Source organism: Pogona vitticeps, chromosome 8 (genome assembly GCF_051106095.1).
Source record: "Pogona vitticeps strain Pit_001003342236 chromosome 8, PviZW2.1, whole genome shotgun sequence".
NCBI lineage: Eukaryota > Metazoa > Chordata > Lepidosauria > Squamata > Agamidae > Pogona > Pogona vitticeps.
The window spans coordinates 16,212,447-16,239,860 of record NC_135790.1 but is presented as its reverse complement, the minus strand read 5'-3'; the positions used below and the strand labels follow the sequence as shown (position 1 = coordinate 16,239,860).

The 27,414-nt window shown below is 43.8% G+C and overlaps 1 protein-coding gene across 4 annotated transcripts in view; it reads left to right on the top strand.

The window, feature by feature from the left end:
• The window catches only part of ROBO3 (roundabout guidance receptor 3), a 349,278-nt gene that overhangs the window by 269,485 nt on the left and 52,379 nt on the right, over positions 1-27,414 (top strand). For 3 of the 4 annotated variants that reach the window (XM_072978837.2, XM_072978839.2, XM_072978840.2), the window contains exons 3-8: positions 11,747-11,904; positions 13,215-13,335; positions 14,017-14,155; positions 15,556-15,683; positions 16,711-16,722; positions 25,998-26,122. In XM_072978837.2, coding sequence (XP_072834938.2) covers positions 11,747-11,904; positions 13,215-13,335; positions 14,017-14,155; positions 15,556-15,683; positions 16,711-16,722; positions 25,998-26,122 — 683 coding nt within the window. The remainder of the gene's footprint in view (positions 1-11,746; positions 11,905-13,214; positions 13,336-14,016; positions 14,156-15,555; positions 15,684-16,710; positions 16,723-25,997; positions 26,123-27,414) is intronic. The other variant, XM_072978838.2, reaches the window with a different exon arrangement.

The following is a 27,414-nucleotide window of genomic DNA, read 5'->3' as shown; positions in this document are numbered from 1 at the left end:
GATCATGCTGGCCCCTATTGCCCTCCAAGAATTTGGGGTTGGGTGCCTGTAGCTACTAATGTGTTCTAATCGTATTGGCTCCTGTGCTATTTAGAACTCTGAAACATCCAGGTTCTCTTTAACACAGCCAAGGGTATTCGCCAAGAATGTTTGGGACAAGAGATCGGTAAATCTACCAAGGCTCGGAGTGCAGAATTTCAATCCTTCCCACTCATATGTCTGTTCTGTGTGCATTCTATATGGATTTTATGAAGGACATAAAATTTGTATATTCTTTGAATGAATGCCTGCTCCCTTAACTAAAGCATGTTTGTGCACATTGAAGAAATTTGTTGAGTGCCTTTTTTGTATGTGTTTTTCAAGCACAGCATGTTAATGAACGTCTTGGCTTGAGTTCAGTTGCTAGGCTCCAAGCAGAGTGAACTCAGTGATTTAGTTGCAGAATTGTGAGTCCCTGTGCAGGTAAATCCATAGTTTCAATAGAAGTATCCATGGTCTTTTTCCTTTCATAGAGCTGCCACTTGGAAATGTGAAATTTTGGACTAAGGCTCCTAGCATTCTTAGTCTGTGTTGCCATGTGAAATGGGAGAGTCTGGAAATTATAGTCCTAAAATGTCACTTTTCCCCCCCAAGAATGCCTGAAATGCATCCCCATACCAGAAATGTGTAGCTTTCTAACCACAGATTGTGTGTCTTTCCAATGTTCAATCCAGGAGTTGCGGGAAAGGGCAGAACCATGAAGAATAAAATCCTCAGCCGTGGGAGCCTCCCACAGTAATACAGTGGTGCCTCGCATTGCGATTTTAGTTCGTTCCAGCTAAATCGCTGTTGAACGAAAAAGTCGCAATGCGAAATAAAAAAGCCCATAGAAATGCATTAAAACACAATTAATGCGTTCCTAGGGGCTTCAAACTCACAGTTGAGCGAAGATCCTCCATAGCGCGGCCATTTTCGCTGCCTGTTAAGTGAGGAATCCGTCCCAGAAAACAGTGAGCGGCCATGTTTTTTCCCGGCGGCCATTTTGAAACCACCGATCAGCTGTGCGAAAATGGTCGCTTCGCGATGATCAGTCATCGCAAAGTGAAAATACCCCACAGGGAACATCGTAAAGCGATCGCAAAAGCGGTCCCAAAAAGTTAGTCGCAAAGCGATTTCGTCGCTAAACGGAGCACTTGCTAAGCGAGGCACCACTGTACACCCAAGTGACTTTGGTTGACTTGCATGAATAAGCCCAGTATTTTGAGAAGGACTCTCTGCTGTTTTCCTTGTGTTGAGCTCTACCCCAGCATCATCTGTTTCCTTGAATAATCTCATCCCAGTCTGGGACAGGAAAGGCACAAAAATCCATCACTTGAAACAGCCTTCCGGGGACTTGTGCTATAGGGAGACAGACCCAATTTAACACTTCATTAAGGATTTGTCAGCCATTGATCTAGATTATCTGGGTTACTGCCAGCTAATTGCATCTTCCTATACTTATTAATTATGTTTGGAAAGCAAGAGAACTGTACTCAGCGCCTGTCTGCTATATTTAGAAAAATTTCCAGCAGAGATCTAATTATAGAGCAGATCATTCACTGGCACTAGGTAAACCATTAACCCTTTCTTTTAAAAAAAACACCCAAAAAACCAAGGAGTAACTGTTTGGAAACCTCCCCTGCTGTTCCTGAATCCATCCTGAATTTATAGATTTCCCTAGATATCTATGGACATTTCTATGGAAATGTATGGAAATAACTAGACCCTTTGTAAACAAAAAGGAGAACTGAAGTTGGACATATTTTAAGACTATAACTCCCAGAATCCTCAAGCCAGCATGGTTGGGGTTGAAGCACTCTAAAAAGCACAGTGCAGGGAGAGGGAGAGGGAGAAGGAGACAAATTTCCAAGTTCTGAACCGGGGAGCGGTGATTATTCCTGGTTGTAAAATCAGAATATTGTACCTTCAAAACATTGGCTTAAAGGTTGGTCCTAAGTACAGTACTGTATAAAAGAGCATGGACTAGCCAGTCCTGGGAAAGGGCAGTAGACCACACTGCTGAGGTGACAGGGATGAATCACAGTTTTGAACACACACACACACACACACACAGAGAGAGAGAGAGAGAGAGAGGCAGGACGGACAGACAGACAGACAATTGATCAGGAATGTATTTTTAACTTTTTCCTGGTTTAGGTTCCCTTCAAACTCCGTACATCCACCCCAATCCCAAAATAGCAGGGGAGTGCCCATCTGGAAGAGTGGCATGCAGTAACTGTAATTTAAAATGCTGCAGCGTAAGGTAGATGGACTATAAGATGTACAGTAATTGGAGTGGTTGAGAAAATCAGAGCGTTAGAAGTCAGAAGAGGAGCAGATGGAACAGATGTCATTAACTTCTTCCCTTCCAGATGTGTTGTAACACAGTGCACATCATCCCCAGACTAGAGTGGTAGCAGGGACTGATTATGGGAGGGGTGTGGAACTGAAGAAGCCATATCGAGAACCACTCATCCAGGCTGGGGTGGATGCAAGTTGTGTTACAACCAAGGTATGAAGAATACATGCTAAATTCCTTTCTTCTTGATCTAGGCTATCTCTACTGGGCAAAATACCTTAATAAGGAATATACAAGCCCCATGAGATTGCTTGTCTCCAAGTACTGTAAAAGTGAAAGGAATGCTATTTCCCCCCCATGAAGGTTAAGGTTTCTCTTAACATGTATTTTCCTCACCAAGGTCTCTGTCATTTGTGCCCACTGTGTGTGTAAAACTAGTGTCTGTTCTCTTTGAGAGTCAAAGCAAAACAATTGGCTGAGAGTTTTAAAAGATCTTTTTAAAATCTAATATTTCTCATTCTTAAAAGTCCATGCAACAAAGCAGCAGCCATTGTTACAGTGTGCAATTTGTATTACCTGTGTCCGAGCATTATTTGCACAAAAGCATTATTTCTGCCATTTTGCTAATGTGCATAACAACATATGCCACTATCCTCTTCTTAATGAGGGTGTGACAGAATACCTTCCTTGCTTGCCGGGTGCAGGAAAATAATTTTGGGTATAAAAAAGACTTTGCTGGAATTGCTTGCTGCAGAAATCTCTGGAGACTTACAGTGGACCCTCTACTTACGGAATTAATCTGTATTGGAACGGTGGCTGCAGGTCGAAAAGTCTGTAGCTCGAATCTCCATTGACCTACAATTCATTGAAAACAGATTGATCCCATAACTGGCAGTTTTTATTCTATTTTTGTTGCATTTTAGGTTTTTTTTTTCGGTCTGTAGGTCAATTCTCTGGCTGCAAGTTGAACCTAAATTTTGCAGCCAGAGAAGTCTGTAACCCGAAAAGTCTGTAAGTCGAGCCGTCTGTAAGTCGAGGGTTCACTGTACAGCTGTCCCTATTCTCCCTTTCCACCCCTTTGCCCAAAAAAAGTCTTTGCAGTTAGTTATTCAGGGAGACAAGACGGCAAGACAGACCAGGTAGGCCAAATCCAAGAATATGAACAAGAATCTGTTCCCAAAATCAAAACTCAAAGAAAGAGGGCTTTCAACTATTTATCGTACAGAATAGAAGGTGATTTTGACAGTGGAGGCAGAGGGCTAAAAGTGAACAAATGAGATTGTGTCTAATCCTGTGAATTTCTGGAAGTTGCAGCCTAGAAAAAGGATGGATTTTGAAAATTTGCACTGTCTGGAGTTCTGTCTCTAGTCCAAAGGAGTAGAAAACAGTTTGGGGCAAAGACCAGGAGCCTAGAACTGTTATGTTTTTGATACATGGAGTAGTAAATTTTCCAGGCTCTGGAAAGGATGCTGGAGAACTGATAGTCTACTCTGCCATGGCAGACTAGAAGATCCACTGTTTTGGTTCAGTATAAGACCGTTTCATGTATTCAGTAGCACAATCTTACCCAAGATGTGGGCAACTGCAGCTAATGTGGCAGCCGGTTCCCTTGTCTGCTGAATTTACTAGGGGATACACATCAGTGTGTGCTGCTGAAATACGACAGCGTTATGATGGTAGTATAAAAAAATACTTTCCTGTTTTGCTCTTAAACAAGCTTCTAGGGAGCATGCAGCTGGTTTTAAACCAGAACCAGAGACATTATTTTATTCTAAAACAAGGCACACATTCCTGACCTTGATAAATAGTGATACAAATATGGGCCCCACTTAAACTTTTCTCCACATTGAACAACCTTCTGGTACAGAGACGTCTGTCCCTGTGAGCATGGGAATGCTGGGAGGAAAATAAGTGGCGGGCAGAACCCAATATGGTGGTCAGAACCAGTACTCACTGCTGTACATGGACTGGTGGTACACTGGTAAACTTGTTCATCATGGCAGGCTCCATAGGCTGTTCTGCCATAAAGGAGAGACAGAAAATTCAGGTAGTTGGATTTATCCGTGTCAGCAATTCAGGAGAAGGTATTTTGTTAAACCAATGGCTCTTAAATGCCCATTCAAGCCAAAATACCCGTTTGCATTAAAACAGAGATAGCTTGCAACAACGTTTTTTCCTCACAGTTCTTGTGTGGATTTCAGCTACTGTATGCTCAAAACCTGAGGGAGCTGGTAGATGTTGTCATACTCCCTGCTATTAAAAAAGTCCTGGGGCTTTGACCCTTCAAGCCCACGCTCCACTACGTCACTGACAAGGAGATGCTTCTTGAGGAACATTTCCCCCAGCTTCTTGTTCTTCAACTGAGCTATCACAGTGACAAGGGTCACGGCATGTTTTTGTGGCTCGGGTAGCTTTCGCCAGAATATTTTATTTATTTATTTATTTAATTTCTATGCCGCCCACTCTACCCAGAGGTCTCTGGGCGGCTCACAACAATTAAAATTCAATACAATAAAAGATAAAAGGATAAAAATACAAATAAAATACAATTAAAATACAATTAAAATTGCCATCAGGACCCACAGTTAATGTTATTTCAATTAAAAGCCTTCTGGAACAGGAAGGTTTTGACCTGACGCCAAAATGTCATCAGCGTCGGCGCCAGATGAATCTCAATTAGAATGGCATTCCGTAGTCTGGGGGCAGCTGCCGAAAAGGCCCTTTGTTTACAAGCCATCCCTCTTACCTCCTTGAGGACGGCTCTTTCAAAAGGGACCCCTGGATAGAGCTTAACTGCCGGGTAGGCTCATATGGAAGGAGGCGGTCCTTCAGGTATCCAGGGCCCAAGCCGTTTAGGGCTTTATATGTCAAAACAAGCACTTTGAATTGGGCCCGGACAGCAACTGGTAGCCAATGCAACTTATACAGAATCGGCTTGATATGTTCCCTGGCGACTGCACCACTCACCAGCTGCGCAGCTTCTGGACCAGTTGCAGTCGCCAGACCGTCTTCAAAGGCAGCCCCACGTAAAGCGCATTGGGACTACAGCTACCAGAATATGACCTCGGAATGGCCAGTCGGCACCAGCAGAGCAAGTGTGTTTCTTTCCCTGTGTTGAACGTGGCTTCCTTTACATTTTATAGCTTTCCGATGCCCAACACTCTCCAAAGGCGGCCACTTTGGTAACACTCTTATGTTGCGGACATAAATATTTAATAAGCAATATATCTGCATTTTATTGCTCATTACGGGCAAGATTATTTCAGTATATTACTCTTAGGTATGAATATTTATGGTGTATTACTTGGCTGGAAGTTAAATGGCTTATTGACACGCTGTTAATGCCTGCTAAGCACCCATTTGCACTCAAGGGTTTTTTTTTCCATTGGGTTTGGTTTTGTTTTTTTGTCAAAGTGTTGATGAGTTGTGAAGAAACTGATCAAGAGCCTGACAGTTCCACACACACACTATCAAAACAATGAAATTAGGATGAAATAAGAATTATCATTTTGCATCTTGCTTAATGATTGAGAAACTATAGCCCTCCATCTGTACTAGAGTACAATACGTATCAACCCACAACAATGACCATGTTGCCTGGGCATGATGGGACATGGAGTCCAGCAAAAGCTTGACAAATTCTCCATCCCTAATTTGGTTATCAGTCCCTTTATGGTTGACAGGAGAAAATAAATATAGAAAGACACATCAAGATTGCCAGGAAGCGATTCCTTTATTGGGACTACAGCTACCAGAATCCCCCAACCAGCATAGTTAAAAGAAAAGGCAGGATGGTGGGGGGATTCAGGTAGCTGTAGTCCCAATAAAGGAATTGTCGTGGGGACAAGAACAGCGTGCTCAGCCAGCAAGGATGGCTGATGAAGGATATTAACTATGAGGGAAAGGGAATGGACATGAGGACCTTACATAGCAGGTCTTGTTAGCTTAATTTTAGGGATGTGAGCTAATTTACATCTATGTGGATGGTAGACCTTGAAACATCTAGCTATGCACTGCAGGTAAAAGTGGCATCCAGTACAGTACCACAGACGTTCAGGTGCTGGAGGCAAAGATGGCGATCTTTGTACAGAATCCAACAGGATTAGCAGCTGAATTTGGGTTTGATTGGAGGGACGTGGTGGTGCTGCAGGCTAAACCGCAGAAGCCTTTGTGTGCTGCAGGGTCAGAAGACCAGCAGTTGTAAGATCGAATCCACACGACAGAGTGAGCTCCCATTGCTTTGTCCCAGATCCTTGCCAACCTAGCAGTTCGAAAGCATGTAAATGTGAGTAGATAAATAGGTACCGCCTCGGTGGGAAGGTAAACAGCATTCCGTGTCTAAGTCGCGCTGGCCCTGTGACAACGGAAACTGTCTTCGGACAAACGCTGGCTCTATGGCTTGGAAACGGGGATGAGCACCGCCCCCTAGAGTCGGACACGAGTGGACAAAAATTGTCAAGGGGAACCTTTACCTTTACCTTGGTTTTGATAGTCAACAAGACAGGGTTCTATACCATACTTAAAGGTGGAAGGTTATGACGCTTGTCCCTGATGTCTGCTACTTGTGGTGATTGCTTTCTTCTGTCTGGTGGTAGAACCACCCTTGATGCTGCGTTACATTGGCCACCAGAACCACCAGGACATGGGGCTCCCCTAGCAAGGTCCTAAGAACGGCCAGAATTGTATCCTTAATTTTGTGTCCTGTGAAACCTGTAACTTTGTGACTCGGCCTTTAGCCCTGCCTGAGCAAGCATGCCCTTCACTTCAGCTGAAAGATAGGAAAAGAAATAGATGGCCTTTCTTGGGTTTTCAAAGGATGCATTTCCTACAGTGCCTCAGGACTGGAGGCTCTATCAAGTGTTCAGAATAAAAGAGGCCAACTCTCTAGGATCATAAAGTCAAGCTCAATGAATTGTTGTTGTTGTTGTTGCCCCCACTGCCACTCTTTCAGCACCAGCAGCAACTGCCTAGGTGCATTTTACAAGCCAGCGACATCTCCCCGGTGCCATAAATAGCTTCTGACAGGCAGTTGGGCAATAAAAACCTGACATTCCTCGGTAATGGTTATAAAATGCTGAATTATTTGGGTGAACAGCGGCTGATTAGGGAGCAACTGAGAGGAAAGGTAATTAGTTTTCCAGCGGTAAATACAGGAGGCAGCCTAAGAGGTGGCCAGTTAGGGAGATCTTTAATAATCCAGCGGCGCTCTGGAGGCACAAGAGGAAACAGGAAACAGGATCAGTGTGACTTTTAAGGGACTTCTTGGGGAAATCGGCCTAGTGGCTGGGGGAGACCTGCAAGTTGGGGTTCCGGGGAAATAGCCTTCCCATTTCCTTCGGCTCCTGCTTTGGTGACAGTTCTTATGAGATGCTAATACTCCTAATCCTGATTGTTTTAATTAAAAAATCAACCACCCCCACATCTCCTAATACCACACCAAATGATAACCAATGGATGAAACTGGATTTTAGAATCACCTCTTGAACAGAGATTTAGGGATCTGAAAAGTCTTATCCCCCCCCCCCCCAAATTTCACCAGCATTCTCATCCTGTCCCAGTTCAGGTGGCAAGTCATTTATCTTTTCACTGACAGAAACGTGTGCATACTTTGTGTATAAATACAGACAATTTTAATACATTCCTCCCCCTGCCCCAATATATAAAGTGCATTTGCATGCCTTTTTTCAAGACTATGAGTTCTTGAGTGTGTAGTCATTAGTGGTGCTTACCCACCTCTCGCTACTCACATGAAGTGCAACATCAGAGATATATGGATTTCTAAAATAAAATGTGTGCTGCCAGTCTTAAGAGGTGTGAAAATGGATATTGTAATAGGGAAATTTTGAATTCAATGAACTCTTCTCCATACCTAGACAGAGGATCACTAGAAATGCTATCATTTCATTGGGCCTAGAAATGATAACCTCAAAAGAGAACTGTATACAGGAACTTCCCAGATTCCCCAGCTTACACCAGCATCGGGGCACCATCTGGTCTGAGCAGAGAGGGTGCAGGATACGATGCAGTCCCCTTCTTGGACCATGGGCTGTCTATGTTCTTCCTTTGAAGGGCTGTTGCTGTGAAAAGTATCTCTGCAGAGACAAAAGTCTGACTCCTGTGGGGGACCCGCTTTCTTCAAGACTCTGCAAGACAGGGGCCTTTTCAGGCACCCGCTAGTCAAACCAGCTGCTTATACAAAATGAGCCAAAGTCTTGTTCAGGTGCATGGAGAGTAGCCATGCCTCTAAAGAAGTCGGCTTAGTCCACAAAAGCTTGTATCAAATAAAGGATAATCATTGTTAAGGTGCCACAAATTGTTTCATTATTTTACTGCAACAGACTGAGATCGCTTACCCTCTTGGAAATTTATGCAAAGCCATGCAAAGAGTTCTCTGTTGCAGGAGCTCAGTTTTTGCCCCTGAGAGCTGCAACATCTTGTCCACTTCTTATCTCTCTCAGATTGTAGGAATTTTTTTTGAAAAGGCATAGCCAGTGCAGTACTTTGAGAGAGAGAGAGAGAGAGAGAGAGAGAGAGAGAGAGAGAGAGAGAGAATCAGCATTTCTTGAGACTTCCAAGAGCAGTGATGGGGTTTCTGGTGGTGTCTGAAAGAGTCTGGGAAGGGAAGAAGGGGCTGCAAAAACGGCCACGGGATTCCCACATGGGTCTCGTACACTGCCTAACTTTGGCTTTCCACATTTTTGGAGCAGTCCTTTCGCAAGTCATACCTGGAGAGGTGAAGAATAGACTTGGGAAGCTTCATCAACCCGCCTGGCCTCCTTCCTTTGCTGCATCTGTGAGCCAGAACATCACCTGTGGACTAGCTGGGAGATTACGTTTTACAGGGGCAAAAGATGCAGTTGGCTTCTTGAGATAGCTGCAGTGTGTGTGTGTGTGTGTGTGTGTGTGTGTGTGTGTGCACATTGGCAGTCCGTGTCCAAAGAGATAATGCTAGTATTGGAAACTGGCATGTTTCACTTGGCAAAGGTGAGCCATATTGCTTGGAAGTGGGTCTACATCCCTCCAGACCGTATGTCAAGGCTGGCCCCATCAGGGCATATGCCGCCAGATAGCAGAGGGAGCAGCTGTCAAGGCTGGGTGCCGTTTCCTGCGTAGGAGTCGCAAGTTCCTGCTGCCCTTAAAGCTAGGGCCAGAGACGAGAGAGGAAACGAGGGGAAAGGAGCTGCAAAATGCTAAGCCCTGTGCGCTAGGCACAAAGCAAATGGGTCATTTATTAGGAACAGCAAGTCTCTCATTTGATAGAGAAGATGTCTTGCAGTTCTAGGCTTGGAATATTGTCTAGGCTTGTAAAACCGGCAGCCATGATCTTTGATTTGCCTGGATTTTTAAAAAAAAGTTCATTTCCTGAGATGCTTGTTATCTTAGTTAAGTATTATGTTACTTGAAGGGGTCTTCACAATGGAGCTTGGAAAAATCCTTTTTGGACTACAGTTCCCAGACTTCCCTACTCAGCATGGCAAAGAACTTTCTAAACTCTGCTTCAGAGTATCCCTGTCAGGTCCCAACAACAAAAACAACCCAGAGTGTGACGGGAAGGGATAGTGAGACTCCTACTATTCTAGTCCCAGGCACACAGTTCTGTTTCGTGTGGCGCTTCTACTTTGCCACCTGTTGTTATGTTAATAACTTTTCCTGGTTCTCATTTCGGTAGTGAGGGATGAGAAGCTTGGTGAAATATGGAAATGCCAACCCTCACCTTTCTGGAAATTATAGCAAGACACGCACAGTCAACCCTAAGATATATTGCCCCCTGTGTGACAAGCACTTTTAGTCGCTATCATCCACAATAAATGTTGCACATCACTCAGAGAGTTTATGAGGCCCGGGGAAGGGAGGTATGAAAGGGAGGGAGGTGCTGCTGCCCCTACAAATACCCACAGATGTGTGTACACAGCTGGGAGAGGCACGTGTGAGAATTACTGAAGCAGCTCCTCCTTGCCCTTGGATCACGCAGACAGATGTGCTTCAAATAGTTGTGGGTTTTTCGGGCTCTTTGGCTGTGTTCTGAAGGTTGTTCTTCCTGATGTTTCGCCAGTCTCTGTGGCCAGCCTCTTCAGAGGACAGCACTCTGTGCTCTGGTGCAGTTTGTTTGGGAGTTGAATATTTATGGCTGTGAGATCAGCTTTTATCCTTTTCAGGAGATGGGTGATTATGGTGATCAGTGTGTTTTTGTTGTGGGTGTATTGTTGTGATAAGCAGGAGAGAGTATCTGTCACTGTGATTAATGGGTGTCGTTAGCTGGTCTTTTGTGTGTAGTGATCACCAGGCCTTGTGGCTGGGTAGAGTTTGTTGACCTTTTGCACGCTGTATTTTTCAAATAATTTTTCTTGCATAGGGATCAAGTTGTGCTTCCCCTGAGGGACTCCTCCAGAATTCTCCAGGGAGAACTTATTCCATGCTTCCTAGGCTCCGTCTCACAAGTTTTTTGCCTGTGGCCTGTTGTTCACCTTTTCCACTACTCACTCAGGAACACTTTCCCCTTACAATCTAGCCTCTCGTCCCTTTTACACCTTTCCTAGTGGTCATTGCCATGGAAGGCTACTCTCCAGTGACTCTCTGCCTGATAATCCGAGGTGCTCAGCCACTCATTCTTTTCCTCAGTGCCACGGAGTTTTCTTTTACAATACTGCCCTTAGAACTTTCCCTGTTCCTTCTCTCCTTATGGCAAACTTAGTTATTGGAGCTACTTGAACTGGGCCTTCCGTAAGCCTGCCTGATCAATGTAATCCCTTTTCCTGTCTAGACATAAATAAAATATTTTATCTGTTGTTTGTTTATATTCTATTATAATTGGGCTGCAGCCTAACAAAGAAGCAGGTCCTTCCCTCCCTTCTAGCCACTCAAGGATACATTTTACAGTCCACTTAAGTTTCACCAAAGAAGAAGAAATAATTCTGTAATGTTTTACCAAACCAAATGCACACCAGTTCTGTAAATGTAAAGCCTTAGTTAGTATCTTTTATGTGTCACACACAATTGTATAAAAATATTCACTTCCTTTTGACCAGGTCCCATTATTTCAGAATTACATGTGGAGAGTTAGTGTCATCTTAGGCTAGATAGCTCAGTGAATTAAATATCGGGGTTGGGAGTTCAATTTTTCACAGTGTGCCCCAGGAGAAGAGCCAGCCTGTGTAACCCTGGGCAAAATGCACAGTCCCACAACAGTGTATCTGGAACAGGAATTACAACATGGGAGGCCTGGGGCAAATTACTCCAATGTCCACCCTGGAGCAACCATATCGTTTTTCAGAGTAAGCGAAACTGTACGCTTCATGTAGGATTGCAAAACCAAGCCAAGCAGCTGCACAGTAGAATCTCCTTCTGTTCTGCAGTCCCCATCTGACTTCTCTACAGCTTCTTTTTGCCTGCTTCAAGGGCATCCTCATATGATTTTCCTTTCTTCTGCAGTCTTAAGAGATGACTTCCGCCAGGCTCCCAGCGATGTGGTCGTGGCTGCCGGTGAGCCAGCTGTGATGGAGTGCATTCCCCCGAGGGGACACCCAGAGCCGACCATTTCCTGGAAGAAGAACAACATCCGCATCAGTGACAAGGATGAGCGCATTACGGTGAGACAAAATCCCACTTCAGGCGTTCTGATGAACTCATGGAGGAGAACATTCAGGATGAGGACTATGGGAATGAGTGCTCCCCATCCTAAATGTCCCCAGATCTACTTCCAGCAGTGATAGAGACTTACAAGTGTTGAGAATGAAAATCTAGAGAGGACTCTGTAAGTACAGTCAATAAAATGCACATACAGAGTCTTCATACTTTTGTGCTCATTGTGCAATGCACGCTTCCAGGGGATGGGATGTTCAAAGGGAGGGACTTACCTGTAGACCCACATCTCCACCACAGATTTAGCTTTACACATGAGCATGCAAAGTCTGGAAAGGGCTTAACAGAGCCTCTGATCTTTGAAACCAGGGGCAACATCGTGCCTCCTCCTAGCAGAAACATTTCCATGTCAATGTTGATGAATAATATTTTTTCCAGAATGGTTCTCTCCGCAACTGCTGGAACAGTCAGGAGCATTAGAAGTGATTTACTGATTCTACAGGCTGGGCTGGGTTAGGGACTTGGGGTGTGATCCGACGGTTGCAAGGTGCATTCCTGATCGCACCAGATCGGGCCATTTTAACTGAAGCAATCCCAGCCCATCCCCCCAAAAATAAAAGCCCTACAGATGGACAAAAAAGATCTAACCTGGACATGGATTGGGGTCAGGCCAGGGCAAACTTCCCGCTGCATGATATGATCTCTAGAAACAGATCACATCAGATCACTCCACAAGCAGTCCAGATCGCACCCTGAGACCATAATGTCATGGTTGGCATTCCTGATCGCACCAGATCGGGCCATTTTAACTGAAGCAATCCCACTTAAAGTGACCATTCTGTCTGCCAGGGTAGATTGAAGCTTTAGGACCCCCAGTGTTAAAATAAGCACCCCACACTGGCAATTTATATGGGCAGGGCTTAGACCCTGAGACATAGTTTCTCTCTCCCTAGAGAGCAGTTTTCAGGTCAAGGATCACAGTGCCATTTCAGTGACAGTGATCAGTGGATTTCAGGGAAGATCACTTAGTCTCTTGAGGTTATTTAGAGCAGTGGTCCCCAACCTTGAGCCTCCAGATGTTCTTGGACTTCAACTCCCAGAAACACTGGCCAGCAGAGGTGGTGGTGAAGGCTTCTGGGAGTTGTACTCCAAGAACATCTGGAGGCCCAAGGTTGGGGACCACTGACTTAGAGCACCACCTTCTCCAACCACTGCTTCCAAGGACACTCCATAGAAAATTGGTGGTCACCCAAAGAGAGGTGTGAGTAGATGTGTAAATACTTTTAAGCAAGATTTTTCTCTGGGCCTTTCACTATAGATCCGAGGTGGTAAGCTGATGATGTCCAACACTCGCAAAAGTGACGCTGGCATGTACATCTGTGTGGCCACCAACATGGTGGGTGAACGGGACAGCGAGCCTGCAGAACTGGTGGTCTTTGGTACGTAGTGGTGGGATTCTGCTGGGTAGCTACAATTTGATAGAATATGATGGGAGGGACTAGCTTGGAAGTAACTGGTTACAAATACTGAGTAATTTACAATAAATCGCTTCTTTCTGAAAACAAAGGAATAATAACATGACATTATGATTGTAACTTAATGAAAAATAATGCCACTTTTTTTACAATGGAAATACTTCTATAGTAACTAAATGGTGGTGGAGGAAGGAAACCACATGGTTCAAGGGCAGACTCATGCTATGGTTCATGTTGCTGCCTCATGCCCTGTGGGTTTTGAAGCCATGACAAGGTAGATAGAGAGAGCGTGTGCTTTGACCTGTATTATGTTATATTTGGAGTTCCTTTTTTCAAAGTAACTAAAAGTAACTAGTTAGTTTTTTAAAAAACAAGAGCACATAATTACTTTTTGCCACCCAGAGTAGACCTTTGGTCTAGATGGGCGGTGTAGAAATCTAATAAAATATATATTTTTTTAATGTGAAGCTGTAGAAGTAGCTATTGTTTTGGAACTACAATGGCAAACTATAATATTTCTAAAGCTCCAAGGAAAGACTAAGGTCAGGCTGGGGTTTTTTAGGGTAAAATAAATAGAAGGTAGCAGATATTAGTGTGAAGCCTACCCTGGCCCTCTCTGTCCAAACTTATTTCTCATCCTGGTAGAGCGACCAACTTTCATCAAGAGGCCCATAAACCAGGTAGTGCTTGCTGAGGACACTGTGAACTTCTACTGTGAAGTGCAAGGAGACCCCGTCCCTACATCCCGTTGGCGGAAGGAGGAAGGCGAGCTTCCCCAAGGGAGGTAAGTCAAAGCCCTCCAGTCCCAGGATCAAAAGCTTGGCGCATCTTTTCTGAGCGATGTGTGACTAAATGGGTTGGCCCCTAAAGGATATCCTTCACGGTTCTTCCCTAACTGTGAAATAAGTGCCATCAAGTACTTTGCACTTTTGGAGAATTAGGGAAATTACAGGCAATAACGATAATGGCAGGAATGAGATTTGAGTCTCCAGCCATGGCTGGTGGTTCTGCAATGCCGTAGAGGCCGGAAAGGTCAGCTGAGCAGTTCGGTGAAATGGGAAATGGTTCTCAACATCTTTGTCTTGATTTCTGTTTAATTCCTGCAACAATGAGGCATCAGTCAGAATGGGGCTGATGATAAATGCCATCACAGGCGATTACACAGGTTTCTATGCAGTTAAAGACAGCCATATTCACCCTTCCTCCCCACAGTTTTCCCATATGAAAATAAAGGGTTGTGTGGGGTTTTTTTCCCCCATATGGGGTCATCAATAGGGGACCCATCCCCTAACGTGTGAGGAAAAATATTCAGTTGCTTGCATCATTGACCCTAAAAAGGTGCTTAAAAGTGTTAATACAGTGGTGCCGCGCAAGACGAATGTCATTCGTTCCACGAGTAGCGCTGTCTTGTGAAAAAAAATCATCTTGCGAAAAGCGGTTTCCCATAGGAATGCATTGCAATGCATTCCTATGGGAACCTTGCAAGATGAATGATTTTCTTTTTCTTTTTTTTTTTTTTTTTTTTGTCTTGCAAGGCATTAGTCTTGGGGGGGAAATCGTCTTGCGAAGCACGGCCATAGAAGAAGCCATCTTGCAAGGCACCATAGTGATCACAAAAAACATTTGCCTTGCGGGTTTTTAGTCCCGCGAGGCATTCGTCTTGCGAGGCACCACTGTATGTTTAACGTGGCATGGGTGATGTTTTTTTTTTTTTTTCAAGTGCTGCTGATGGCGCTCAGAAATGCGTGCAATTAGGATGATCTTGTGGATTTAGCTTTCTAAAACACATTCATTGTGGCTTGTTGCTGGCTTTGCCTTGGGAGAGCCCAACGCAGCGCTTGGGGGGGCAAATGTTTTTGTGGATTAAAACACCTGGATGGCCTCTAGGCCAAGGCTGACTGGAGAACTTTGGGGTTCTCCAATGTACTTTTCCAGTTTCTCATCAGGAAGAGGCCATTGCTCAGTGGAAGAGCACACGGGTTGGACATCCAAAGCCCAGACCCTCCTCCTGGATGGATCTATAAGCCTGTACCTTGCAAGGTCTTACATTGAAGGGGTGTGAAACTGGGCAAAATAATGTTTGAGTTCCAACTCAAAACACACTATGGTCTAGGATAGTCAGGTTGGCTAGTTCATTCAGAGCCAGGCACACTGGTGACATATTTATTTTCCCTTCCATCTAAGATCAGAGGTTCAGAATGATAACAGTCTGCGCATCAGTCGGGTGAGCGCGGAGGACGAGGGCACCTACACTTGTGTGGCTGAGAACAGTGTGGGCAAATCAGAGGCTTCGGGATCCCTCAGCGTCCATGGTAAGTATAACGCAGTAGCTTGCAACATTTCATTGCTAGAAGGGAGCAGTTGTGGTGTGGGGAGAAAAGAAAATGCAAGCTGGCAGAGGGGAGTGTCCTTGGACCTCGTTATGTTGTCAACGATGCTGAGAGGTCAGATCTACCCCGAGGTCAATAGGACTGCAGGAACTAAGGGGATTTTGACCCCCAAAAGTGATCCCAACATTCCTCCTCCTTGGGATCATCCGTGGGCCACATCCCCCCCTCCCATGCGGCTGAAGCTGGAAGTAATTGAAAGATTGTTTCTGATTTTTTTAAAAAATAATTTTTAAATGAGGCAGTGCAGGAAGTCTTCTAGTAATGAATCTTGCTTCCAAGAGCTTGGTTTGCCAAATTTTCAGTAGGTTTTTTTTCCCCCACAGAGGAGTATGGGAGGAACAAGAGCTGGCCAAGGTTGTAAGGTTCAGTTCCTGAAACGACACACTGCAGTGCAAAATGCATTGTGTTCTGTGTGTTTTCCTCATTGATGGAAGGTGGTACGTAGCTGCCGATGGATCGGCTCTAGAGCTATTCTATTTATGTACTGCTAATATATTCAGCCTCGCTTTTTCCTTTACACCATCCCAGTGGATCTAAGCAGGCCACCATTGCATAAAAACCAAAACCATAAAATTGATTTATATTTTTTGGAAATGCAATAAAATCCCTGGCCCAACTGCAGAAAAATAAAATTCGTATGTCTCCTTTCTCAGTATTAGCTTAAACCCTAGCCCCCAGTGGAAAGATTTCATAGTATTTATAGGGAGATCTTCCTTTTCAGAAATTCTTCAAGGAGGAGGAAGGCTCTAAAAGCCTTACTGAATATTTGTCTATGTTTGAAAAATAGATCCATTCAGATTTGCTCTCTGTTCCTCCTCATCTGCTCTAATTCTGGAGCTCCTTTCTTATTGACACTTTAAACATTCATGGCAGATTAATTTGTTTCAACTCATCTCATACTTTTTCCTTATTTTTTTGTTTGTTTTTTCATATGTTCTCTTTGTTCCAGTTGGCCCATTCTGTAAGTATTCATTTCATCTCATAACATTTCTGCATGCTGGGAGAGTGGAGAGGGCTGGGTCAGTTTTGTGCATGCCACTTGGAGGGAGAGCTACCATTTGTAGTCTACAGAGAAGCCTGGTGGATCCCATAAGCCATTGGCTGTCAAGAAGAATCAGTTGACTGTAGTTATGCAGATGTTTAAAAAATATTTTATTTTCACCTTTTTTTTTTTAAAGCAAGTGTATGTGGGATAGCTAGACCAGCAGAGTCATCCTGGCACATTTATTTTAAAAATTGTACGAGATTCATTTCTGGTAAATCTGGATGGAATTGCAGTTTTAGCGACTAAATATTTTCAACTGCAAATTTGAAACAAACCATTTTTTTAATATTATTTTTGTAAAAGCTGCACACCGTTGTGTTTAATGGGCAATAGTCAGTGTCTCCTACAATTTTCACATTTATATCTTGATGTTTGAAGAAGTCTCTATATTCTAGGATACAACCTGATTGTGCCTGATTGTGAATTTGCACGATTATTATTTATTCACTACATGGATCAGAAACTTACATAGGTTGAGACTTTTTCCTACCATTTGGATCACACTCTCCAGCACACATTTTTCTTTTCTGGGTTTTCATTAGTAGTTTTTTATTTGCATGTAAATAACTCAAAATATCGTGTCCTGTCCTATGACAGACAGAGAAGACAGTGGCTGTTTTGGGGGCCGCATTAGTATGACCCTGACAGCCAATTTTGCCATTTGTCTCTTGGTGCTCCTCTATAGTGACACCTAATGACACGATACAAGCATTACACAGTATCTGACAATTAAAATACAGTGGTGCCTTGCTTGACAACGTAAATTCGTTCCAGAGAAATCGCTGTCAAATAAAATTCAAAAAAACCCATTGAAACGCATTGAAAACCATTCAGTGCGTTCCAATGGGCTGAATACCTGCTCGTCCAGTGAAGATCCTCCATACTGTGACCATTTTCTAGTGCCTGTTAAGCAAAAAATCAGTCCTAAAAACAGCGGGGGAGGCATTTTCTTCCACCGGTGGCCATTTTGAAACCCGTCAATCAGCTGTTTGCTGATCGTCGTAAAGCGAAAATCGGTTCCCGATCATCGTGAAACGAAAAAAATCCCATTTAATCCATCGTTTTGCGATTGTAAAAGCGATTGCAAAAACTTCAACGTTAAGCGGATTCGTCGTAGAGTGGGGTAATCGTCCAGCGGGGCACAACTGTACAAGTCTACAAAGGGAGACTTATGTCTCTTATGTATCTATCCAGAGAAGAAACCTTATCTATCTATCCAGAGAAGAAACTCATAAAATAGAATCTACAAAGCAGAGATCTGCTTGCAAACTGTGGATGGATGGATGGATGGATGGATGGATGGATGGATGGATGGATGGATGGATGGATGGATGGATGGATGGATGGATGGATGGATGGATGGATGGATGGATGGAATAGTCCACCTTTCCTTAAAGGTGCTCAAGGTGGTGTATATGGCCCTCATCATGGTGGTATCATCCATTATATGTTCTTCTGGTTGTTTGACACTACCAGTGGAGATGCTGCATTCAGATAAAACAAAAGTTCTAATTTCACAAGCAGATAACTAAGAGTTTGCCTGACTTCTCAACTGTGGGGGAACTGGAAAATTATAAAAGTGTTGCCAGATTTGTATCTGCCTGGATTCAATGAATGGTTTGCAGATTTGATTTTCTCGGCATGTTCTAGGGCAACCCTACACTGATTCTCAAAAATGTCTCCCAGAACACCTGCCTGATGCCACCACCTCTTTTTCTTCATTCAGATTCATGATCAAAACCCCCATTTTCCACAAATCATTGCTCTACATATATTCATTTACTGTATTTGGAGTGTTTAAGATAAGAGCTGTATTGAAACAAATAAGAGCCCTGTCTAGTCCAGCATTTTGTTCCCATCGTGACCAGCCAGATGTGTGGGAAATCCACAAGTAGTGTACCAATCCATAAGCATTTTCCTGTTTTCAGCTGAAAGATATCTTATTTCTTTTATTTTATTAAATTTTACCCTGCTCACCCAGGCCACTACTCTGGATGGCTAACAAATCATAACAACATAATATAAACATTTTATAAAACAGCAATAATAATCTAATAAAACATCACTCAGAAGGGACCAAATTTCTAAATATAAAACAACTAATACCCAAAAAAGGAGGGAAAAAAACTAGAGATGTGTGGTTTCAGATGCAGACAGTTCAGAACCAACTAGGGCAGATTTTGAAGACTAATTGGATGACTACATTAACCATTTACCCCACAATTTACATCAGGTTAACCACCCAGAGTTAGACCTTGGTCTAGATCGGCGGGATAGAAATAAATAAATAAATAAATAAAATAAAGGTTGGTCACAGGTGAATTTGAATTGAAACATGAGGTAAAGATCAGTGCAGAGGAAGTCTTCTCTTTCTTCAGCCGGTACTGCTGGTTTAAATTTGTGTTGATCAGGTTGTCATCAATTTTAACCACGTTTTGCCAGTGTGACTACCTGAATCAATTCAAACAGTTGCTCACAAGGATGTCGGTTCCGCCCAATAGGCACCCCAGTCTTCACACAATTTCAGGGGCTGAAACAGATTTTTACTAGGGCACTTAAAAGAACTAAATAAACAAAAAGAGAGAGGTGGAAATTGCCGGTTAGCACCTTGTTAGCACCCAAAAGCAGGTTTTTCTGTTGGAGACCCATGTCTGCTTCTGCCCTGCAGACTCCTGCAAATGGTCATTCGAATGGCTACAGCAATTCACCTGAGGAAACCGGATTTGATAAACAGTGGATCAAACCATATTTCCCCTGCTACATAGTCGCACCGTGATTTGGATGGACTCAGGAGATGCTTGAGCCAAAGCAAACTGAATCTGAATGTTCCTGAAGATTTGCTAGCTATTTTTGATCAGAGGCATCTAAAGATACCGACAGGGTGTCTTCAAAACATAATATGTTCCTCCCTAGGCTCTCCATAAAAAAGAAAACACCGATACAAGGAGAGAAGAGGAAAAGATGTTGTTATATGACTAATAGCTCTAGCTTCTAACCACAGTGACTGGTTATAGCAGTGCTGAGGTGCTGAGGAAGGGGTGCTGAGGAAAGAAATATTGGGACTCAGCCAGTGATCAGTGTTTGCTACTTCTCTTTCTCTCCCCTCACTCTCTCAAGGAGTCTTAGAGATGCCTTGACGCTGTCTGTGGAAATCTAGATGGTGTAGATTTGGGTGCTTGTTTGCAAAATGCCAGATGTCTCAATCTTTCTACTTCCACCACATTGTGTTCTAGTATACTCATCTCCCACCCACCCTCCTGTTACAGTTTCTGTGATCTTTATGCCCATTGAGGAAGAGAGAAATAAAAAGTCTTAAACTGCTTCTCATTCATTTTAAGTCCCCAACCTGTCATTCTCTAACTTTACAAGTTTCTTCCTCCTGCAAAAATTGTCTTCTGAAATCCTACAGGTTTCTTGGTGAAGACGGTTTCTATGCTTAAGCCATGTTTATAACAAATTCCTATAATATGAAGGTTTGTGTTCATTGTTCTTTTTATTATTATCATATTATATATTTTTTTTCTGGCAAAGATGGCACTCAGGTCTGTTGAGAGAAAACTAGAAACAATAAAAACCATTAAAATCATCACCATAGTACATTTCATGGGGCATAGTTTTATTCGTCTGTTACAGCAAAAACTGCAGAGTCCTGACTGGCATTTGGGAGGAATAATCTAATCAACACCACTGGGGTGGAATTTGAAACCTACGCTCCTGCCTGGAGTCTGCCACTCCCATATTGAATCACTTTTGACAAAGGGACCTTGCCATGGACATCTAATCATGATTTTTTTTGTAGCTTTTATGTTTTTTCGGCACCATCCACAGCGAAGTGATGCCCAGCCTGTAGAGGTCAAAAGCTGGTTTCTGTTTGCGATTTAATATCACCTGCTTTCCCATCAGATTACATACAAGGACCATGTGGTTTCTCTTTCTCTTCCCCCCACCCGCCACCCCAGAGGTCTTGTGACAATTTAGAAACTACCAAATATTATTCGGCATAACTTTGGTGGACTCTAGCCCACCTCTTCAGATGTATAAATAACAGCAACAACAATAAAAGCAGTTTTAAAAGTTAAATTAAAAAAGGTGTGTCTTCAGGGAGCCTTGTGACTCAATGGTTAAGCTGCAGTACTGCAGGTAAGACTCTCCTCACAACCTGGGTCCAGTCCCGACAGGCAGAAGTAGTCACCTCAAGGTTGACTCCGCCTTCCATCCTTCCAAGGCCAGTACACTGAATACCCTGCTCACTGGGAGGAGGGGTCAATGTGTAGCCTGCATAATTGGATTGTAAACGGGCCTTAAAAGACACCTGCTTCTTGGGAGGAAAGCGATGACAAATCTTGACAGCATCTTAAAAAGCAGAGGCATCAACTTGCCGACAAAAGTCCACATAGTCAAAGCTATGATTTTCCAGTAGCGATGTATGGAATTGGGAGCTGGACCATAAAGAAAGCTAACTGCTGAAGAACTGATGCTTTTGAATTGTGGTGCTGGAAGAGACTCTTGAGAGTCCCCTGGACTGCAAGGAGAAGAAACCTATCCATTCTGAAGAAAATCAACCCTGAGTGCTCATTGGAAGGACAGATCCTGAAGCTGAGGCTCCAATACTTTGGCCATACGATGAGAAGAAAAAACTCCCTGGAAAAGACCCTGATGTTGGGAAAGTGTGAAGGCAAGAGGAGAAGGGGACGACAGAGGACAGGGGATGAAATGTTTGGACAGTGTCACCAAAGCTACCAGCATGAATTTGACACAACTCCAGGAGGCAGTGGAAGATAGGAGGGCCTGGCATGCTCTGGTCCATGGGGTCACAAAGAGTTGGACACAACTTAATGACTAAACAACAAAAAAAACTGCCCAGAGAGTGCTTTAAGTACTATGGGGCAGTATATACACTGCACACTTCGCTTTTTTGCTTTGCTTTCACTCCATTCCTAAATGGTGTGAAAGCAGGAGCAGGAATTATGATCATTCCACGAAAAGAGTACATGGATGCTCTCCAGTCTGGGTGATGTCCTCCGTGGACAAGTCTCTCAGCAGGATCTCTCCTGAGTCGCTGGTCCTGTATGTTTGTGTTCCAAAACTGTTAAGCCTACCTCCTTCCCATATACAGCTTTGGTTTAAATACCCTGTAGGGAAATGCTCTTCATTGTCTTTTCTTCTGCCGTGTCCCCTTATCACCTGATAGGGTTTATTTTGCCTTGGCTAATAAATCACTTGGGAACAAAACACCCTGCTCTTCTTGTAGCGAGGAAGATAAGGACCCCAAAGATGTATAAAAAGATGCTGGAGGATAGGAAATGCCAATTTCTCTGGTCCTCCATTTGAGCTAGCAACCCGATTCAATTTCCTGCCTTGGGGAAGGGAGGGAGTAGAGGTGGTCCGCCTTCATCTCTTATCTTCCTTCTAGATTTGTGGGCAGCAGGAACATTTCCTCAGGCGCCCAAGGTCATTCTTGCCCTTGTTTTATCTTCCCCCCCTCTCTCTCTCCCTTTGAAGTGAGGAAGGCAGAGAAGAGGGGTGAGGTGGTGGGGCTGGCTGGCGGTCATGAATTTCCTGAGTCATAATATCCCTTCCATCATGCTTGGCTAAGCTTTGAAGTGATGCCTGGTGTGTGTGTGTGTGTGTGTGGGGAAATCAGGGAGAGACAGAGTTCTGGGATGGGGGGTTTCTTTCCCAGCAATCATTAACCAAAGAGCCAGTATTTCCCTCCCTCCCATTTACATTTTGATTTGATTATGGAGCAGGTGGCACCCACCGAGACAGCAGGCTGTTGTTCTGGACAGTCAGAGGTAACCTGCAGCCATGCCTTTGTTCCAGTGGATCCTGCTCACTCCCATCTTTCTGCAGCTCCCGCTCAAGGCAGCCATGCCAAGAGAACGGCCATTCCTGTAGCTGCCTCTATGCAAGGACCCACACGTGACACACCTGGACCGGTGGCTTCCCCTGTAGTTGTAGCCAAAGTGAAGGAAGTCGGACCTCTGGCCAAGACGAAGCGACCTTTGTTTGGACCCAATAAAAAAGGCCTGCCATGTTTATCTTCAGTTTCCAAATCGCCATGCGGTCTCCTTCAAGATTTATGGCTGTCTGAGGAAGAATGTGTGGCGTACAACCTGATCCACAGCCTCAAGTTACAAAATAAAACACACACGCCTTTGCTGCCATGTCTTTGACCCCAGCCTTTGATGGTGGGGTTTGGTTACTCTTTCTCCCGTGTTTGAATGAAAGGAAGATAAAAATCAGGGCAAGAAATATCACTGGCACCTGTTATAACAGTTTACGCTTGTATTTAAGAACTGATATTCTTTTTTCCTTACCCTCAAGAGATACGATTACAGAAACGTAAGACATTTGGGAGAAAGTTATGTGGTTGAATATTACATGGTTGAAAAGCATTGTAGATCCACATAACTGTGGGTCACCTTCATTGTTTATGTGCTTTCTAAAAAGGTTACCATGCTCCTCTCATAATTTTCACTGGAATCTCTGAACAACCTTTTTTTTCCCTAAGAAAAAAAGTGCCAAGAAATTGTGGTATTATCTGGCTCTTTTTAAATTTAGGCCAGTAGCCTCGGAAGGCAGGAGGAGTAAGTCTTTCATATAACACTTTGAATAAGAAGGAACAAAGTTCACACTCCTGGTGTTGTTGGACTACAACTCCCATCAGGTTATAGAGCCAATAGCAACATTCTCTCAAAGTTGTGCAGCTGCACAGCGCTATATTGGTGCAGCGCACTTACAGTTAGTGTCACCACTCATTTGGTTCCTGCTATAGCCAGAATTTTTTGTGCGTGGGGTAGGGTTTCTGCTCAGTGCTGGTGGAAAATTAGAGGGAATGTTGGCTAATGGTGAGAATTGCTGGAAGTTGAAGTCCAGCAACATATGGAGAGGCAGACTTAGCCCACCCTGCTCTAAAAGATGAGAAACCCAAGAGATCAGTTTTACATGCAAGGCGCGACTACCAAGTAGGCAGTGTCTCTGCTTTCTGCCCAAATTCTCTGAGATGGCAGGATGTCTGAAGAAGAGCTTCACGTGATGGTGCTAGTATGGGACTGATGGAGGCAGGAACAGGTAATTGTTGCAGTGTCTTGTCTAACCCACTTCAGTGGTGCTTCTAGCCAGGTTTCATCATATGGTCCTGACCTATGATGGCAGGCAAGTGGTGATATACTATGGCATGATGGCATTAATTTGTCTACCTTTTTTTCTGGCCATCAGGACTGAGCATAGGACAAAAATTCTAAGATAAGAATTAAGCCATGGGACTCAGCACTGTGTCCAGTTTAAATCCTTGATGTCCTGATTCCCCACTCTTGTGCCAAGTAATTACTACTAAAAATATCAGCAGGCCTTTTTCTTTCCTCTCCCTGGAAATTTGGCAAAGAAAGACAATTTCTGGGGAAGAAGAGGGAAGCTGGTTAACAAATATGGGCTCATTCACTCATGCACACACACACCTCCTTCCTTGCTGTTTAGTCCTTAAGTCCTGTCCAACTCTTCGTGACCCCATGGACCAGAGCATGCCAGGCCCTCCTGTCTTCCACTGCCTCCCCAGAGTTTTGTCAATTCCTTCCTGATTAGCATGTGGGTAACCTAGCAATCTGTAACTTCATTAAAGTGAAGCTTGCCGCGATCAGCATGACAATGGCACACCTGAAGTTCTTTTTTATAGTGGCCCAGTGGCCCATAAATGCTTTACAGCTCTGCAAGAAAGATGCCTATTGTCTCTTTGCTTCTTTAGCTAGTTTGCAAGGGAGGGCAAAGAAAAGATAAGGCAGGTGATTAGCATTTCAGCACCCCCTCCCCCATGCCATTTGTCTTGCATTGAGAGCAACCAGAAGTGTTTGAGGGAGAATTCAAATCCGTAGGCATTATTTATGGGTGGGTGACTGATTTTCACAACTTCTTTATTTTGCCTCCTTCCATTCCATTTTATACCTTCTTCCTTAAAATAATGATATTCTGTGCATGGATTTAAAGGATTATGGGGTTTTTAAAATGTAAATTTAAAGCCAAACCATCAGAAAGTGCATTTATCTGTTGGATTTCTTCTTTCATGTTATGCCTTGGCTTTTCTTTTTCTTACCCTAGTGCTTTTTGGATCATCCCCATCTTATTTCCCTTGCAAAGGTCTCCATCCAACTGCTTATACAGTGGTGCCCTGCATGACAACGATAATCCGTCCCATGAAAATCGCTGTTTAACGAAATTGTCGTCATGCGAAAACCATTTCCCCATTGGAATTCATTGAAACCCGGTTTAATGCATTCCAATGGGGAAAATACCTTGTCGTCCAGCAAAGATCTCCCATAGGGAAGCCATTTTGCGAGTGCTGATCAGCTATAAAAATGGCTGCCCTATGAAGCATCCGGAAAACACAGGGCAGCCATTTTGCGAAAAAGTTGTCTTGCGAACAAACGGTTCGCGGAGCACGGACCTAATCAACGTCCGGCGAAAATTCCCCATTGGAATGACTGTTTTGCTAATCGCTATAGCAATCACAAACAGTCATCGTTATGTGGATTTCTCATTTAGCGGGGTTGTCGTTTAGCGAGGTACCACTGTATTTTAAAAGTCTCTTGGGCTTGCCCAACGGGAGGCAATGCTGTGAAATCAAGCATTTCTACTGTGCAGCAGCACGGGAAGCTGTTGTACAGGAAGTCTAGCCTTTGGTTCATTTCATACAACATATATTTGTTCATGTCAGAAGCACCACAGTACAGTTAACAAATGTGTTTTCACCTAACAATGGGCAGCATCAAGAGCCTTTGGGGCAGCTAACTGCAAGTCTTCTGGAGTATATATTGAGGGGTATAGAGGGCAGTAACTTAGGTATGTTCCTCTTCACATTCGCAAAGAACTATGTCAACACAAAAGTTCCAAAACCTTATTAGAAGAACCAAGATCACTTTGGTTCTCCTAAATCCAGCCCATAGCCTACGTATTAAGTCTTCTCCAAATTTCCAGATCTCCATGTAGACTTTTCTGGGGTTCCATCCATTTTGAGAGGTGGGGTGGTTCGTTCTTTCCACATTATAACCCTGGCATTCCCTGCTGTTTCTTCAGGACTCACAGATGTTCTCGAAACACTATTTGTCCCATTAGCTTTTTTATGCGTTGAAGGATTTTTGTTCAAAAGTCTCATTCGGTTGTCTTCGTCTCTCTTCCTACTTCTGGTGTTCCCTCAGTGCCCCCCCAGCTAGTGACTCGTCCTCGGGATCAAATTGTAACGCAAGGCCGCACAGTGACTTTCCAGTGTGAGACCAAAGGAAACCCGCCACCGGCTGTGTTCTGGCAGAAGGAAGGGAGCCAGGTAGGATCAGCGTTACACTTTATGAGGGGTTTGGGGTTAGGGTTAGAGCTGTGGTATTAGCTGAATCCTTGCCAGCCTTGGTTTTCATGGACTGTTGTTCTGTGCTACGTATAAAATATCATGCAGAAATGTGATACAGTGGGATTTTGGGGGTTTTGTTGTTGTGCTTTGGGTTTTTTTTGCAGTGAAATCAATTTATAAATTAGAGGTTGGAAAAGTTATTTTGTGGCATTATAATTCCACAAATCAACCAGCCAGTGCAGTCAGTGTCTGGGAAATTCAGGGAGAAGTAGTCCAATGAAGAATTTTTTTTCTAAATATCGCTTAAATGCTGTGTGAATATATGAGATGGCAAAGTAGGAAAAGGATTGGGCTGCACACAGCAACATAGAGAGCACCGTACATAATGCACTCCTATGCAAACTTAGTTCAATAGTAAGCACTGCCGAGTTCAAAGGGACTTACTCATGGTAAAGTTTTTATAGAATTGCAACCTAAATGCTGTGAGACGTTCCTGAGGTAGACCAAGGATCTACAAATATAAAGGATTTCATAGCATAGCAAACTCTTGCACTTACAGCTTTTGCTATTATGCTCAGTATGACAGTGAGGATGTGGTCCCTGAAGAATGTTCACAACTTACAGAGGAGATCTGTGCAGTTGTCTCACTTCTCCTTCACATCTCCACTCCCTTGCTTGCATGCTGGGTGACCCCCTCTAGCCTTTTCTGGCTTCTTACACCTCCTCCTTTACACTTCCCTCCCTAGCGAGCTGGGCACTGCCCATTGACCTCCACTGTCCTCTCACTTCTCCATCCCTTCTCCATTTTCTGGCTTGCTATCTGGGTCCTCCCCACTTCCCACCCCACAACCTCTGCTGTCTTCTCTTTCATACCTCCATTGCCTTACTCCTCCTCTTGGTGACACAAACACACCAGTACAGAGCACTGGGAACAGTGGTTGTCCAAGTGAGTGTTTGACACGGGATGGGGACATTAGCTAATAATGGAGTGGCTGTAAAATCAGGGCACTGTAAAGAGAGTTGTAGGAAGTCGGGAGTCTCCTGTCACCTCTATAAAGTCTCCATATTTGTGGTTACAGCAATTTTACCCCAGATTTGATTGAAATGCAGCAGCATTCAAGTTGTTAAACTCCTGGGCTTTCTGCTAGCTGTCACAGCCCTGGTTTGAGGTAAAAAGAGATAACACGAAAGTGGTATGAAAAAGCCTCTTTACTACAAGTAAGAATAATCATCCTGCTTTCCAGAGTTCTGAGTGGGAGCTGAGATTTCAC